The sequence below is a fragment of the Musca vetustissima genome, unplaced genomic scaffold, assembly GCF_032173495.1.
Source record: "Musca vetustissima isolate MV318-11 ecotype Yass unplaced genomic scaffold, APGP_CSIRO_Mvet_v1 utg21943, whole genome shotgun sequence".
Lineage (NCBI taxonomy): Eukaryota > Metazoa > Arthropoda > Insecta > Diptera > Muscidae > Musca > Musca vetustissima.
Genome location: NW_026885378.1, coordinates 17,501 through 37,304, shown reverse-complemented (window position 1 = coordinate 37,304; position 19,804 = coordinate 17,501). Strand labels below are relative to the sequence as shown.

At 36.1% G+C, this 19,804-nt stretch overlaps 1 protein-coding gene across 1 annotated transcript in view; it reads right to left on the bottom strand.

Annotated features, from left to right (window-relative positions):
• Nucleotides 1–4,362: 4,362 nt before the first annotated feature.
• The window catches only part of LOC133332662 (sodium-dependent nutrient amino acid transporter 1-like), a 26,168-nt gene continuing 10,726 nt past the window's right edge, over nt 4,363–19,804 (bottom strand). Inside the window, exon 8 of the mRNA XM_061541040.1 lies at nt 4,363–4,582. Within this exon, the coding sequence (XP_061397024.1) occupies nt 4,363–4,582 (220 nt within the window). The remainder of the gene's footprint in view (nt 4,583–19,804) is intronic.

The window sequence follows — 19,804 nt, the reverse complement described above, 5'->3', positions numbered from 1 at the left end:
TTTATGGTAATAAAGTTCCGCTGTTTTGTAATTCCAATATTTGTGGTGGTGCTGTTACGACGGCAAACAAAGCAAAGCGCAATCCAAAACCATTGGAAAGGATTCTGCAAACAAAAACAAATTTCGTAAAACAAAATAACAACAAACGAAAAAATTAAAATAAAAAACCTACCGAAATATTTGCATAAAATATGATTTATATGACACACGTGAATGATTTCTTAATCAAATTACATTCAATTATTGCCATATAATCTGTTGCTGTTATTTTTTGCTTTGGGTTGTTCTCCTTGTTGAATTATTTTTTTTTTCTGGTTGGTTTTGTTATTTTTGCCAAGGTACATTTCCTGGTTACAGTAACAACAGTTAACAGTAACATTTACTACCTTCAGATTTGTTTTGTTTTAAACAAAAATAAAAAAACCTGCAATAATATTTACATGTTTCCAATACAATATGAATTTCAAATGAGCCAAATGACCAAAAATAGTCGTTTGGCCGTTGAAGAAACTAGCCGAAATCTTTGCGAAAAAAAAAACATTAAACAATTAAAGGGTGTTCAATAGACCTAATGGCGTCCAAGAGTTTTAATGACAATCGGTTGTTTAATCAGATATACAACGCGAACTAAATTATTAAGCGGCAGCGTTATATGGGAGTTACATCAAAATTGCAAACACCTAATTTAAACTTGGCGTTACTATAGTGGTTTCGACGGATACGGAATGAAGAATATATATTTCCCAAGGAACCACTTCACCTTATGGTGGAGGGTATAAAACTGGTCAATTCCAAAATATTAAATCTGTATTGACATTTTTTTGCAAACAATTAGGAATTCTTTTAAATTTAATAATCGGTCTACTACACCACGAGCTGACTACTATCACCCGAGCAGGGTACTATAACCCAAGGCACCTACAAACACCCCAACAAGCCGAGCCCACTGCTACAGCCGAATGCGACTTCTACAATTGTTACCAGCTATTAAAAACAAACCAATTGCTTGAATTAAAAACAAATCACAACCGACAGAGTCACGGTCCGATTTTCAAAAACCGAGCCTAAGAATCCAATGGTTTCAGAATAGTATTCACAATTTAAATATATAAAGAATAACTGATTTTTATACCCTTCACCACACTGTGGTACAGGGTATTACTTCTTTGTGCATATGTTTGTAACAGGCAAAAGGAATCGAGATAGACCCATGGTTCCTTTTGAGAATATGCATAAAAGCACTTTCCATCTGTCCGTCCGCCCGTCTGTCCATGTTAAATTGTAAACAAAGCACAGGTCGCATTTATTATTCGAATTGGTTGAAATTTGGCGCAGCTCATTCGGTTGGCACAAGGACGAACCCTATTGACATTGGGAAAAATCGGTTCAGATTTAGATATAGCAAATTTGGCATAACGTACTGAATTGAGCGTAGACTGATGTCTGTCATGTTTTGTGAAAATCGGTCCAGATTTAGATATAGCTCCCATATATATTTTCGTCCGATTTAAAGTAAATGGTGCACCAAAGTTCTTAAATATCTTTCGATTTGCACGAAATTTGGCATAACGTATTGAATTGAGCCTAGAGTGATGTCTGCCAAGTTTGGAGAAAATCGGTCCAGATTTAGATATAGCTCCCATATATAGTTTTGTCCGATTTAAGGTAAATGGTGCACTAAAGACCCTATATATCTGTCGATTTGCACGAAATTGGGTTCAACGTACTTAATTGAGCCTAGAATGATGTCTGCCAAGTTTCGTGAAAATCGGCCGAGATTTAGATATAGCTAGCATGTATAGTTTCGTCCGATTTCATGTAAATGGTGCACTAAAGTCCCTATATATCTTTCGATTGGGACGAAATTTGGCATAACGTACTGAATTGATCGTAGAGTGATGTCTGTCATGTTTCGTGAAAAATTTGGCAGACTTATTGGACCCAATTTTATATGCGAGTTATATGTAAATATGGATCGATTAAAACAACGTGCACATGTCATTCGGTATGCTGCAACCCAGCTCGGTTTGCAAAATTTCATAACAATGAAAAACCAGTAAGGAAAGTTCGAAAGGCGGACAGAGCCGACTATATGATGCCCATACGTGCAATATCCTGTCCATAGAACAGACAAAGAATCTTTAGAGGCCATCGACATGAAATCGGACTCAATTAAATATGTGACCTCAATAGATAGATAGATAGATGTAGATATACTAATTGAAATCAACACAAAATTTCATGTCAATCGTGCAGACTTGGGGTCTACGATGTACCATTTGCATTCAATTTACCTAAACTATGTACGAGAGCGGTGCGTAAATCTGTACCGATTTGAAATAACTTTTACAGCAAAGCGTGTAGCCAAAAATTTTATCTGATTAGAACAAACGTTCGGTATTTTCCTGAAATCAGACGGACATATATAGGAGCTACTTCTATGTCTGAACCGAATTAAACGAAATTTAATACACCTAATTGTAGACTTAATTAACTACGTTGTATAAAATTGCATCGCAATCGGACATACTTTGGGTATTTGGTGCACCATTTGGACGCAATTATGAATTGAAACTATATCTAAATCCGAATAGGTCTCAACAAAACCAATTAGGTCATGCAAAATTTTGTCTCAATCGGACAATCCTTGGGAGTTTTGGTCATCATTTCCATAAAATCGGACGAAAATATGCATTGGTGCTATATCTACATCAGATCCGATTCCATTGAAACTTCACTATATTTTTTGGACTCAACTCAAGACGTAAAATCGGATGAAAATATATATGGGAGTTGTATCTTAATCTGAACCGATTACAAAACTTAAAACACGTTATTGTGTTACGTAAAATCGGATGAAAATATGTATGGGAGCTGTATCTTAATCTGAACCGATTACAAAACTTAACACACAGCATTGTAGGCTCCATTCAAAACGGTATCCAAAATTTTGTGTCCATTAGACCAACATTAGGAGTTTGGTGCATCATTTACATAAAATCGGACCAAAATATATATGGGAGCTATATCTAAATTTGAACCGATTTCTACAGAACTTAACACACGTTATTCTAGACTCAATTTAATGCAATATGCAAAATTTAATCTCAATCGGACAATTTTTGGGAGTTTGGCTTACCATTTACATAAAATCGGGCAAGTATATATATGGGAGCTATATCTAAATCTTAACCGATATCAATAAACCTTCATATACGTCAATCTGATCTTAGTTCAGTACGCTGTGCAAAATTTTATTTCAATCGGAAAAATATTGACAGTTTGGTGCACCATTTATATAAAATCGAACGAAAATATATATCGGAACTATATCCAAATTTGAACTAATTTCTACAAAACTCAACGTAAGTTATTCAAGACACAATTTAATGCAATATGCTAAATTTCCACTCAATCGGACAATCTTTGGGAGTTTGGTGCACCATTTATATAAAGTCGAACGGAAATATATGCGGAAGCTATAACTAAATCTTAACCGATTTCTAAAAAATTTAGCGCTAGTTATTACAAACTAAATTCAATACGATATGTACGATAATCTTGCGAGTTTGGTACACAATTTACATAAAATCGGACGAAAATATATATATATATATATATTTATACAAAGCTTCACATACGTTAATATGTATTGCGCTGTAGAAAAATTTGTCTCAATCGGCCATATATTGTGACTTGAGTGAAATATTCTGTGTTCGGACAAAACAATATACACCCTATCCAATTTTGGATACCATTTACTTAAAATCGGACGAGACTATATATGTGAGTTATTTCTAAATCTGAACCGATTTTTCCCAATTTGAATCATCCATTCAATCCTTAGGTCAAATAAGCTATGCCAAATTTCATCCAATTGCGATCATAAATGCGACCTACGCTTTATTTACTATTTTACATGGACAGACAGATGGACGGACACGCATAAATCGACTCAGAAAGTGATTCTATGCATATTCTCGAAAGGAACCATGTGTCTATCTTGTTTCCTTTTGCTTGTTACAAACATATGCACAAAGACTTATACCTTGTACTACAGTGTGGTGGGGGTATAAAAATAAACTTATTTTAAGAACATAATAATTTTCAAAACTCCAGATCTTGCGTGTGGTTCCGTTATTTTTTTCTATGTTCCCGGACATTTGTGGGAAATTGTGAACATTCACGGATTAGTCTCAGGCCAATATCTTGACTTTGATTGTTACCCTTATATATGCAATCATCAGGTTATCTACAATGACCGCTTAAAATTAATATATATATAGCCAACATATCGCCTTAATTCCCATCATTCCAATAAATTCCCATTACATTTTATAATATTTTACATAAAACCCATTATTAAATGACCATTAACATATAATCAGGCAATGCGCAACCACCATTCAAAGCACACCTAATGTTTGTCGTTTGAGGATAGATATCGTCGTTGTGGTCGCTGATGTTGTTATTGTTGTTGTCTTTGTCGTCATATACGGTCATTTGGTCAGAAGATTTGGTTAGATTTTGAACATTTGATTGCCATAAATGCACTTGTTGGCTATCGTAATCGTAATCCATGCTAGGCATTTAATAACAATTCAAATTTTGCAAATCGTTAACGAGATTTATGATTTATTTAAAAATAGTAATGTATGTATTTTAGTTTTTTGTTTCTGTTTTTTGTTTTTGTTGTACCCTTTTGCGATATGGGATATCGCTGTTTCGTTGCAGATTATCTTTGAAATCGCGCCTTACACGTTGGCCAACATAGATATTGACCGCAATGATTTATCGTCCAATTTTGGCATAATAAAATGCAGAGAATTTTTGTAACAATAATAAAAAAATATTCTAATCTTTTGCCAAAAAGAGAGAATTTTTTGTTAGAATGTAGACGTAATATGGATGGGATAAGGAAATGCTTATTTCTTTAATATGGAAGATGGGGCGATGCAGTTATATAACATGACAAATACCAAAAAATCTTTTTCTGAGGTGCCCGTTATAGACTCGGAATTCTAATCTCATTTCAGTAAACCGTGAGAAACTTAGTTTCAATCAAAAATATGTTACCTACCTGCTGAATCATTTGCATAGAATCAGACGAGTTACATATAAACTGCAAGCTAAACCTCTTCCAGAAATATGGTGGACTAGAGGGAGGAATACCTAAGGAGTATCTGGAGTGCTTTTATTTTTGGATTGGGACAGATTCGTGTTTGTCTCCCTCCAAACGAAAATCAGATAAATACAGAAGCGACTAAAAATAGTACAGATAAATCTGTAAAGCAGCAACTGAAGAGTAGTTACTGGAATTCGGACAAAACAAGTCACTTGTTGTATCCAGGTTCTGACTCAGCAGATATTTTGCTGCGTGTTCGAAATGAGGAAAGTAAACAAAAGAGGATGTGATGTACTGGTGTACCAAGGAATAATACCATTTTGATAAATACAAAATTGAATTAAAGTGAGCTACACGGAAATCTGGGAAATGCCTTAGCAACCCAATTATAGGCTTTAGTGAAGAGGGGGGTATTCTCTGGCTTCTGGTGCTATTAACCTCCAATTCTTTTCGATTCGAACAACAGATTTCATTCAAGGAGACATCAACTGCTTGATAGATGTGAGATTGACCCTCTCACCACTTATAAGATATAGATCCCACTATCATTTATATATTTGCCAAAAAACATTGTGATGGCTAAGTTATAAAACTTTAGCTCTAACTCCTCTCCATTTCAGTTAGAGCGGAAAAAATGTATATATGTATCTCAAATCTGGGGACTTTGAGCTTTACGCAGTAAAATTTTATATTACTATGGGTCAAGGTTTACAAATCACATCAAGACAAAGATATATATATCTAGATCTGACCCAATTTTCACGAAACTCAGCACACATAATTCCAGCATCAACTCAGTAAGCTATGACAAATTTCCTGCAAATCGAATGATATATGTGGACCTTGGTGCACCATTTACATTAAATCGGACGAAACTATATATGGGAGCTATATCTAAATCTGGACCGATTTTCACGAAACTTGGCAGACATCACTCTAGGCTCAATTTAGTACGTCATGCCATATTTCATGCAAATCTAAAGGTATATGTGGACTATGGTGCACCATTTACATTAAATCGGACGAAAATATATATGGGAGCAATATTGCAATCTGGACCGATCTTCACGAAACATGACAGACATCACTCTACGCTCAATTCAGTACGTTATGCCAAATTTCGTGAAAATCGAAAGATATATAGGGACTTTGGAGCACCATTTACATTAAATTGGACGAAAATATATATGGGAGCTATATCTAAATCTGGACCGATTTTCATGAAACTTGGCAGACATCACTCTAGGCTGAATTCAGTACGTTATGCCAAATTTGATGCAAATCGAAAGATATATAGGGACTTTGGTGCACCATTTACATGAAATCGGACGAAACTATATATGGAGCTATATCTAAATCTGGACCGATTTTCACGAAACTTGGCAGACATCATTCTAGGCTCAATTCAGTACACTGTGCAAAATTTCGTGCAAATCGAAAGCTATTTAGGGACTTTGGTGCACCATTTACCTTAAATCGGACGAAAATATATATGGGGACTATATCTAAATCTGGACCGATTTTCTCGAAACTTGGCAGACATCACTCTGGGCTCAATTCAGTACGCTGTGCAAAATTTCGTGCAAATCGAAAGCTATTTAGGGACTTTGTTGCACCATTTACCTTAAATCGGACGATAATATATATGGGAGCTATATCTAAATCTGAACCGATTTTTCCCTATTTCAATAGGGCTCGTCCTTGGGCCAAATGAATGAGCTGTGCCAAATTTCATCCAATTCGAATAATAAATGCGACCTGTACTTTGTTTACAATTTAACATGGACAGACCGACGGACGGACGGACAGACGGACATGCGTAAATCGACTTAGAAAGTGATTCTATGCATATTCTCAAAAGGAACCATGGGTCTATATCGATTCCTTTTGCCTGTTACAAACATATGCACAAAGCCATAATACCCTGTACAATAGTGTGGTGAAGGGTATAAAAATGTGATACAACATTGACATGTGTGAAAATATTAACATGAAATGGCTGTCAATTAAACAAATGGAACCTGCGATAATACTTACTTACATAGCAGGCTCGTGACAGAATATTTGATCCATAAGTCGTGCTTAAAAAAAGATTTCCAGGCATGTCGGTCTTTTGCGCAGTTCTTTCAATTTGAAAAACCATGTTCGGCAATGTTGTCTTCCACTTGATCTTTCCATCGGATTCGTGGCCTTCGCCTTCTGCGTGAACCATCAACAGGTTACTTTTATATGCCTTTTGGGCAGGAGCATCTTGACCCATTCTTACAAAATGGCTTAGCCAACGTAGTCGGTGCAGCTCGATACGTTTGACTATGTCGATATCCGAAAATAGATGATAAATCTCATGGTTCACTCTACGGCGATATTTACCGTCGACGCAGATTGGTACATAGATCTTCCTGATTTTTTCTCTCAAACTCTCTAAGAGCTGCTTGCGCAAGTACCCATGCTTCAGACCCATACAACAACACGGGTAGTATCAGTTTATTGTAGAGCGTGAATTTGGTCTGGCGAGAGGTGCCCTTGTTTCTGAATTGCTTACTTAGACCACAGTAGCATCTGTTGGCTAACATTATTCTCCTCCTCTGATGTTAATAGTTTTGTTTATGGCGGTATCGAGATATATAAAATCTTCGACTACCTCGAGCTGTAGTTCTCAAGTTGCACAGTTGGTTCGAGTCTACGAGACGACTTGCGCATGACATGGAATTGAACTGACTTTAATAAATCCATACACATTTTATTCTGCAACATATGAAAAATTTTGTTTCATTAGAATAAATATGAGGAGTTTGACTTATAACATAAATCCGACGCAAATATATAGAAAAGCCATATTTAAATTTCAATTGATTTTCACGAAACTTGCCACACCATAGGATATGCTAACTTCAGTACGTTGTATCAATCGATCTAACTTTGGATCATTTAAGCATCATTTATTTTAAATCGGAGAAATATATATATATATATATGAGGGCTATATCTAAATCTGAACGGATTTCAACGAAACTTTGTACACATCATTCTAAACTTAATCTTATATACTATGCAGAATTTCGCGTAAATCGAAAGAAATATATTTGCTTTGGTTCACAATTTACATAAAACTGGAAAAATATATATCTAAGTCTGATGCGATTTTCACGAAACATAACACACGTCTGTATAAACATAATTGGGTTCAATTGGGTTCGTTTTTGGGCTCTATTCTGTTTACAATGGATAATGGACAAAGATACAGACCGACGGACATGCATAATTCGAGTCAGAAAGTGATTCTATGCACTTTCTCAACAGTAAACACGGATCTGTCTCTTTTCCTGTTTTCCTAAAAACATATGCACAAATACATAAAATCCTATACCTTAGTGAGACGAAGGGTATAAAAATCGTACGGAAATATTCATAGGAGATATACCTGAATCTGAACCGATTACAACGAAACTTTTTATACCTTAGGATATACTTATACCAATACGTTTTGCAAAATTTTGAGGTCATAAGGCATAGTGTAGGTCTTTGGTAAACCATTTACTTGAAATCGGGTGAAAATATAAATGGGATTTGATTTGCACACGTTAGATTATACTAACTTCAATACGTAGTGGAAAATCTTGGTCCAATCGACCTTGCTTTGATCTTTGCCGTATCATTTACTTAAGATCGGATGAAACTATATATGGAAGCTATATCTGAACCGATTTTTCCCAATTTCGACGTCGGCGGACATGTAGAAATCGACTCAGAAAGTAATTCTAAACTTGTTCTCAAAAGGAACCATGGGTCAATATCGTTTCCTTTTGCTTGCTACAAATATATGCACAAAGACATGTACCACAGTGTGGTGAAAGGAATAAAAACGGATGACGAAAAAATTTGGGATTTGGACAGAAAGACACGATTCTGAATCCACCGGTTGAATAAAAATACGACTTCCATGTTTTCTTTTTGATTGTTCGATTTGTGTTATACCCTCCACAATAGGAATACTGACAGCTAAATATACAAAAGTTTCCAACGCTATGGAACTTTGCTATACTGCAACGAATTGCATTGAAAATGGTGTCTAAACAATTTTATTTACTTCTGATTTCAAATCGATAGGTTCTACTAAATTGAAAAATATTAGCAAAATTCTAAAATATATGAAATTCGTCGCTCATCTGCTGTATAACCGGCATAAATAAAAAAAGTTATTTTGCAAAAAATGTGTTTTAAATTTTCCATCGACTCACACCTTCCAAGGATTCCGAGTGTGTATTACAAAGCAATTGATGCGTTTGTTAAAGATTTGTGCTACTATTTCGATTCCATGAAGGGGACATAAATATTCAAAAGAGTATTCTCAAATGTTACAAACAAATGCACAAACACATGCTACCACGAAGGGAATAGAATTTATTTAAAACCAAAATTTCATCAGAAGCAATCATTCCAGCAGCTTTTCATTTCCTTTACAACTATTTTTCTTCTTTGCTATCAAACTTTAACAAAAATTTCCTTGCAACAATTTCTTTAGAATTCAATGTATGTTAGTAGCGGTGGCTGACAGACAAATCATTCTGTTCTCTAACTGATTCGAACAAAATCGTGGTCATATGTCATTACAGGTTCCAATGTAATTGTCAGGAAATGCTTCATGACTTCTCTATCAAATCTTAACTTGTTTAGCACTTTATTTGTAGTTTGGCATTTCTCACTGTGGCAAATGATTGCCAACGACCAACCGATCGTCCGACCGACCAACCGACATATTAAACAGTGGCCAGACGTCACAGCCACTGCAATGTGAACAATCTATAAAATAACCACCATCAATGGGACACGGGACAGCCCCAGCCCAGATGTTGTAGAATCAAAGTGTTCCATTAGGAGCAAACTTACATATCAATGACTGGAGAGCTGTTTGGATGACTGGCTGGTGGACTGATTCGCTAAATAAAAAACAACAACGTTGCCGAGTTTGATATGGATTAAAATGCCCGTTGGCTTTTGGGATGGGCTCCTCTTTCTTTCACAACTATTGTTACTGCTGCAGTTACTCCTCGGTGTGGCTGACAACAATTGTGTTGGCTGGCTGGCAGGCAGCTTTGCTAGCTGGCAAACAAACAATTCTGACCAAACCTATCTTCTACCTGTTCCCAAATTGACATTTCAATGCATTTATGATTTTTATCTAAAACTTGTAGTGAAACAAACAGCACAAATCCATTGCAATCCCAGATATATTTATATGAACGTATGTGTGTGTGTCATATACTGAGATATACATATGTATGTATGGACTTACTTTAAAATAGTAATCTGTGTAAATGATGTGGCCTTTTTCGAATGACACCCTTGGCACGCTACACTAGGAATTTTTCTCATTTAATTGTATATCTTTATTGAGCTTTATTTCCAAAGATTTTTCAAATTCGGAGAATTCAACCACGATACTTATTGGAATCTAAAAATAATTTGCTAAAAATAAATTTCCGATTCGTATAAAGTATTTTAATCTGGAGGGGCGGGCATACGCCAATCGTCGAAGAAATTGTGCTAGAGTACAACTACCGTAAATAACACTGTGCGACAATATCGATGACATGGACTGGGGGGGTGGAATATTCATATTGGGATTAAAAGACCTTGGTGAATATCAGAAAACTCCAGAAGGAAAAATTCGCCATAGATCAAAGTCCGGAGATATGGCGTGACCATTGTTTTTGCTGGGGACCTTATTATACTTGGAGATAATGCTTTGTATCTTCATTTGTAGCCATGGAATGCATTTTTTGAGATTACATCGAATGAGGAATCTTTTTTAATTAGACCGGACTCCAATTATCACAAGATGCGATTTTTCATCCTCGCAATAATCAAAGTCGAGAAATCGGATATTCAGATGAAATTTCAAAAATTGCGTACAATAGCTACAAATGAAGATTTGAAGCTATCTTTCTAAGAATAAAAACGTCACCAGCAAAACAAAAAATGATCACGCCATATCACTGAACTTTGACCTATGTCGAATTTTTGGGGTTTATATATATATACTCACCAAGGTCTTTGAACCCCAATAGGAATTTCAATCCCCAAAATCTTGTCGCACAGTGTAATTTATTTATAACTTACCCAAAAACAAGTTGAAGAAATTGTTTCCGAATCTCTGCTTTTCCGTAGACTTAATCCTCTTCGCCGCTTCCGAGGATGGACGGTAAGTTTTATTTTTCATGGCATCGGTCTTTTTGTCGCTTTTGGATCACCTGTTCACCCTGGCCAATGTCCGTATATGTGCCCTTTTTCTTGTCGTGAGTTTAACACGACACTTTTTCCACCATTTTAACCTCTTCGCTCTTTACACTTTCATGTTCCGAATCGGAATATAAGTTCGAGTCTCCGCTCGTCTCGCAAGGTTGAGTCGAGATTACTTTTCCCCAATGGTGTCACTTTTCACTACCGCGAGAACGCGAGGAGTCAATTTACAACTTGGTATTTCCATTGAAGGTAGGTGCACGCCTACCGTCCATAATCCGCAAATTCTTAGGGTGGTCTTCGATAACTTCCTTCATTTCTCCTCGCATTCTAACTGCATTATCCAGAAGGTAAAAGCTAGGAATAATGTTCTGAATGTTTTAGCTGCGTCCATAGTCCGAAACCCCGTTCATTTCCCCTCTCATTCAAATATATCAAACAGAAGCTTGAATAAAAGTTCTGTATGCTTTGGCTGGCACCTCTAGGGCTAGGGTAAAGAAAAATAGGTCACGACATACAAGGTCACAGGTCGTTCAATTATGGACTTCTTTTCTTCGCGACACACAATTGATATCCATGCAAACAACACCTCCATGAGGAGTCAAGCAACAATATGTGTCAGTTAAGCAACATAATGAGTTATTAACTAGACAGTTCCTGCTGGCATGCTATCTGCCGTATCATCCCAATCATCACACAGTGATGGCAGATCCACCTCCGCGACACATCCCCTTCAGGCTTTTTGAGTTATAGCGAAGGCATCCAAGACGTCAGTTCATCGGACATATTGTCGATAGCGAACGCGATAAAATCCGTGCATCAACTGGCGGTCTCCTGCAAAATCTTACAGTGAGAGGCTTCTTCGTAGGCAAAGACGTTCGATTCTGCCACAACTAAGATCCGTATACAACAATGTTCTCAGTTCGTATCGAGAGCGCATTGTCCCCGAAATCATTAAAAGGTGTCCCTTCTGCCAGCAAAGCCCTCACGACACACACCACCTATTCGATTGCCTGGCTAAAACCAATATAGGTGGCACAATTTATCCGGCTACCCTCTTCAAATCGTAATTAATAATTAATATATTTTCCATTTCCTTATTCCAATATTTTCAGGAAAAAACTTTCACCAGCAGCCAACCAGTTATACCAACAAATTCCAAGACACCCTTATATGTAGGTGATTTTACCCACGATCACAGGATGACGGCGGGTGTGACTCGTGGTCAGATATACGACATTCGCTAGCAATGGATTAGTTAGGATCAGCACAGTAACATAATTAGTTTATCCTTATTCCATACTCAGTTTTGGTCTACCAGGATAAACCCCTTGAGGTTGGTGGTCAACCAGGGATTTGAAAACTTGTATAAAATTATTTTTTTAATTTATTTTAAAAATTGTCCGCAGTTTGTGGAAGTAAAAAAATTAATTTTATTATTTACATTTGCCTTGACACGAAATCATAAATTGTACCTTAAGGATAATTCATATTTCAAATATGTCCACAACACCGATTGTAGTGCCGCAAATGAGTTATGACCAAATCAAATATATCGCCCATTATATGACTCTGTTAATAGAACAGCTATTGTCAAGTGCTGGTGGTTCGACTGCGGCTGTGGCAGCCTTAAATTGAACCGATTTAGATAAATTGTGCACGATTTCACGTGCAATGTTCTATGACGGCCACCGCTGTTGTTGGTACAGCGGCTGCTGCTGTAGCAATTGGTGGATGGCATCCCAAAGATATAAACGAGTGCATCGATTTATTTATTGAGTTTCCCTGGAAACAGGCGACATACACACAAAACGACACACTTACACACCCCACATTAGAATTCTTGCATTGATTGCAGAAACAAAAAAATCTGCAATTGCATTTATATCCGTGTATTGGAATTATAATCCGCATCTTCTGTTGTACGAGTTAACTGTAATTCGGATATGCCTTTGGGTCATAACAAAACAAACATATCATTCATAGCGAATGATGTATTTTCGAATATTCGTTTTGTATAGCTTCCGATGCGATTTGACTGGTTTGGTTGCAAAACCAAATAGGACATGTCTTTGAATAATGAAGAATATCAAAGCATTATGCCACCACATATTGATTCATGTGTCTAATAGAACGATGGATGATCCATAGATCCATTTATAACTGAACGATGAAAAGCTATCGATCAACGAGTTTTCTTTTGACTTCGTGTCACTCAATGAAGTTGTTTGTCCAAGTCATTAATATTTGTTATATTTATCATGATAGATTTGGTTTTTTGACATAGTATTGATATGATTATGTCATTATGCAAAGATGTCGGACTGTCATCATTTCATCATTAGACAATGTAATTTATTTTAATTGGATGGAAGAGAATATTTCAATTCTAGTGAGGACAAATATTGATGTTGTATTGTAATTGCAACAACGGTTACCTGAGAGTTTTCAAAGACAATTTCTTCTAAACTATATAGTTTGATTGATGAGATCGTCTTCCGACAATATAAGTAGTATATATAATCAGTGACACATGTACCATAAATATTGTACCATCATTAATTTCCAGTATATAATGGAGGTTATGTTAAGCTTGTCAGTTTTGGACACCTCTACAACAACATCTTACGATGAATAGTAGCCACATGAAGAGATTTGCCGAAGAAACAAGGTGTTTGCAACAACTCGAATTATTCGTCGGACAAAATCATAATCAGAATAAAATTCTATGTCAATTCACCATGTCCATCATTGCGCATTTTTTATCCAATTTCCATGAAATTAGGTTCAGTTAATTTATTTCGTACCAAAAGCGAATCCAAAATTACAACCATTTCTGTTGAAAAATGTGTCCAAGTTTACCCAGGAATGTTGATCAATATTTAAACGGAAGATTTTTTACCCCATGAGATGACAAAATATTAAATTCCAGCTAATTCGGTTAAATCACGTGTCCAAAATCCCTTCAATACCGTATTTGGAGGTTGCGTTATATGGTATATTATGGGGTCGGAAATGAATATTTCGATGAGTTACAAACGGAATGACAAAATTAATATACCATCCATAAGGTGGAAGTACCGTCTTCAGTATATAATAAAGTGTGCTAAGTTTCTTTCAAATCGGTCCAGATTTAGATATAACACCTTACATATTTTGGTCGGATTGCTTTTACACGAAATTGTGCATTGCATATTGAATTGAGCAGGACCAAATCGAGTTGTACAGGAGTCAAAACGAAGTCCGGAAATGTTGGCAACGAGAAAAAAAAACACCAAACCGAAGGCTTTAGGGCAGAGATGGAAACCTGGTAAAAAATACAGATGGCGTTTTAGGATCTGGAAGGAGCATTTTGCAAAGCTTCTAATATGAAACAGTGGCGGTGATGAAGATACCCCAAAAGAGATGACGGTATAGGTTGTATATCACCTAGCCAAGATTCTGACCTCATCCAATTAACCAATTAATAGGCTGAAGAACAGTAAACCAGCACGTGCCGATGAATTACCATCCGAACTAATGGTCAGATCCTGGTCAGGAGCTGAAGAACAGTAAACCAGCACGTGTCGATGGATTACCATCCGAACTAATGGTCAGATCCTAGTCAGGAGCTGGAGCATGCTTAGATTAGTACAATTTGGGTAGAGGAATGCATGCCCAATGATTGGAAACTCAGCATTTTGTGCCCCGTGCACAAAAGAGGAGACCAGACGATATCTAGCAATTATAGAGGAATAAGCCTTCATCCCATCGCATATAAAGTGCTAGTAAAGCCAATGGTCAAGAACATTATTGCACCATACCAATCCGGTTCCAGGCCTAGCAAATCCCCCATTGACCAGATTTTCACTATGCCACCACGAAAAACCTATCGATACCTTTCACCTATCCGTTCAGAGGTGTTTAATGCCATGTCTGCGTTCGGCATTCCTGCAAAAATAATACAGCTATACAGTATAACTTTAACTGACACAAGGTCAGTGACAGTTTATCGTGTGTCTTTTTAACATCCTGCTAGAAAAGGTCATACAAGAGGAAAAGGTGAACAGAAATGGCACTCTGTTCACCAAACAACACATGTTACTCGCCTACGTCGATGACATAGACATAATCGGTCGAAAAGTGCGAGCAGTAACAGCCACCTTTGAACAAATTGCTGAGGAAGTCAAAGAGCTGAGGAAGTCAAAGATTTTGTTTACCTTGGTACCGCCATAAAAAAAAAACTAATGACATCAGTTTTGAAATTCGGACGAGAATTGTGTTGGCTAACAGATGCTACTATGGTCTATGTAAGCAATTTAGAAACAAGGCAACCTTTCTCCAGACCAAAATCACACTCTACAATACGCGGATGCTACCCGTGCTGGTGTATGTATCAGAAGCATGGGTACTTGCGCAAGCAAATGGGGCAGTTGTTGGTGTGGTTGAGAGAACAATTTTCAGAAAGATCTATGGTCTTTCAAATGGGAAAAGCTGCGCGCAAGATCGACGCGGGAAACATCTTAGAATATTTGATTTTGATAAAGATCCAATATTTTACGTAATTGTCCCTCACCATTTTCAGAATTTTGAAGGACTTAGCAACATTTCATCAACTGAAGTGGCTGTAATTTGCCAGTCCGGTTTCCTGGAGGGTAAGAAACATATTTGACGTAGCCTCGATATAATGTTTTGACATAAGCCTCATATGAAAATCCCAACAATTTCAGTATTTCCCTAAATTTGCTGTAATTTAGAATTATCGATTCCTGGTGAAAGAAAATACTTCTTCCTAGAACATTTTCAATAATGTTCAATATTTTTAAATACACCCAAAAGCTCCTGTATTTCTTGTTCACTGTTCAAAAGTCCAATAGCTGTAGTAAAATCCCACATAATAGAAACCAATTTGTATAGTCATATACATCGCCACCTCCTCTTTTTTGGAATGGCTCATATACTAACATTATAATTACATTGTAAGAATATTTGTTTACGTATAAAATTTTATGCACTTCAGTGTGTAAATTAAAAATGTTTTTTCTCCACGGGTTAAATGTTAAACATTCCCATTATCCCCATAAATGCATGTTTACCACCCAAGATCTTATCACATTAATCAAAAACAACGACTACCTGCCTACCTTACTTTAGTCATAATGCCCGATTAAACTGATAATTTTATCGCGATATAAATCACAATGAAATGTAATCGTATACATGAAAACGAAGACGACGAAGAAGTGGAAGAGGAAAAACTATTTCAAAAATTACTTTAAGTAAATGATATCAATCGATCTTTAATGTGCCAATAATTACCAGGAAGTATATTTTCCAATCGAAGTATTTTCAACATTTGAGTTGGCTCCCTACTACAACTACTAAACTGTCGGTTTACATTTATGCCGCCATTTGGCCTACAAGAAGTTTGTTCTACATCTCCGCAGCGTACCGTACTGAACTGTGTGTCCATATTACAAAGTACTTTGTAAACGTTATCTTAACAATCAAAAAAATGCAACTTAACTAAATTGCATCAATCAGGTTTCCGCGTGACCATAAAACAAAACTCAAGACCGTGAGGGTAAAATCTGTGGAAAGCATGCAGAAATGAAGGAATCCCTTAGAATAATAGCATACAAGAAAAAATCCAGACTTTGCAATAGTAGCAGAAGACAAGAGGAGCAACAACAACAAAAATATGTGGCGTCAGCAAATGGGAAATTGTGCCACACACAACCATCACAAACTATGGAAGACAGTCATGGGCCGCCAATGCCCTGGTGTTCTATAAAAGTGCTATTAACTACTACTTAAGAAGCGATACTCGCAAAAGGGAAGGTAATATCGACAATTCAGTTCGCTACACAATAATCATGAGTATTTGGAAGTTGTGGTGAAAATTCGGCTATGACCTAAAGAATTCGAAGTTGGGAATTACCTTTATATGAGAGGAGCTATGTCCAGAAATGGACATATATCACAATTTTTCTGCAAAGATGTTTTTCACCCCCCAAGAACACCGAAATTAAAGCGGTTAGAAAAAGTCACTACAACATGCGAAAAAGCTTTAAAGAATGGCAATAATGTTTTTCGAGTACTAGGAACCTGGAACCTCACATTAAAACCACATCGGTTGGAAAGTTCATCTAGACCCTAAAAATAACAAAACAAAGCAAAACATGGACCCTATATTAGAAAATTTTTGCGAAAAAAAATTGTTATCCTCCACGAATGCAGCATTCCAATTATATATCTTTTTAGGTTGAAAAGTTGAAAATCATCTTAGAACATGACAAAATCGCCTCTATGATGGAATTCTAACCACAACAATTAAATTATCTATGATACCATCATATCATGTGTAGGGTGTTGATGGAGGAAGAACATTACAATGAATAGCAGAATATTCCACGCTTATCAAATACAATTAAATGTGATGAAGATTTATGAAAATTATAATTACATCAAACGAATGAAAAATCGGTTTTATGTCAAAGAGAGCAGTAGACATAGTAAAACGATACTAGAAAAAGAAGACATATGAAGGTTGTAGTAGGCATATTCGGAATAATATCTATAATATTTAAGTGAATAAGAAACGTAAGGTGGCATCGTAGCTCAAATATTTATTTTATTTACAACACACTATTGCAATATTGTTAATCTTTGAGTTTAAAGTATAGGGATTAAAATATACTATTCCAATATTTCGATAGTGGAAAATGGAAGTAAATGAAACAAGTGAAACCGGTAAGGAAAGTAGTAAAGTCGGACGGGGCCGACTATATGATACCCTTCACTACTTTGGGTATATTCAACAAATGAATCCTAACAGACGTCGAAGGACCATTAATACGAAAATGGGTCCATAAACATGTCATTCTGCAGCCTTTCCTAAATTTTCATTTGGTCAGATATAGGGTTGCTTCTTACAATGGGACAAAATTTTGTAAATCAGTTTAAAGAAATTATATATACATATATATTTATAGATATGCTATATCAAAATCTGAACAGATTTCAATGATACTTGCCAGAGATTAACTTATGTTAACTACAGTTCATTTTACAAAATTGTGAGGCAATCGGACACACTTTGGGTCTTTAGTGCGCAATTTACATAAAATCGGAAGAAAAGATATATAGAAGCTATATCTAAATCTGAACCAATTTTCACGAAACTTAACACATTCCAGAATCTTTCTAGACCTAATTCAGCACGATATGCCGTGCAAATCGAAAGATATATATTGACTTTGGTGCACCATTTACATTAAATCGGAGGAAAATATATATGGGAGCTATATCTAAATCTGTACCGATTTTCACGAATCTTAGCACACATCATTCTAGACTCAATTCAGTACGCTATGCCAAATTTGGTATAAATTGAAGGATATATAGGGACTTTGGTGAACCATTTACCTAAAATTGGACGAATATATATATGGGAGCTATATCTAAATGTAAACAGATTTTCACGAAATTTAACACACATCGTTCTAGACGTAATTCAGTACGCTATGCCGAATTTCGTGCAAATCTAAGGATATATAGGGGCTTTGGTGCACCATTTACATAAAATCGGACGAAAATAAATATGGGAGCTATATCTAAATCTGAACCGACTTTTACGAAATTTAACACACATCGTTCTGGACTTAATTCAGTACGCTATGCCAATTTTCGTGCAAATAGAAGGATATATAGGGACTTTGTTAACAATGTTTTCCAGTGGCATAGACACATTTGGAGACCAGCAATACTAAATTGCAGCAATTTTTGATGGCAAATTTCCTAAAGTTGGCATTTATTTGCAATGACGCTTCTCCCCACAAGGAATAACATTATACTGTCGCGTCGTATATTGTCACTATGCACACGAAATACTGATTTCAGCAGCCTTTAACGTTGATGTTTGCTGAATTTTCGAAACTCCAAAATATGGACCGATATTGATAACGCATGGTAGGATGGAACATGTGTCTAAAATCCTTAAAATACTGCTGTTTGGAGGGCAATTTTATATGGGGCCTTACTAAAAAAAGTGGACTAATCTAGAAGGAAATACCGAAAATCAGGTGGTAACATTATATGGGGGTGATGCCTAAATGTTAACCTAGTTAACTCATTTCGAAGCAAACAGTTTAGTTTTGTATATCGATACGGAAAATTGGTATTTGGAATCTTTATATGGGGGCTATGGACCGATATAGCTCATTTTGGAAACTGCTCTTTCAGTTTTGTATTATTATTATTATGATAAAATCCAAAAAAATAATGTAACTTAGAGGGAAACGTTATATGATGCCATCACAAACGTTCACAGGATTTTATTTCGGGGGTGGGGTGGAAGCTTCCGAAAGTAGAAAGATTACAACAGATCTGCTAAATCGTCTTGGAAATCCATTCTTTCGAGTACAGAATATATTTCATACTATGGTGGAACACGACTAT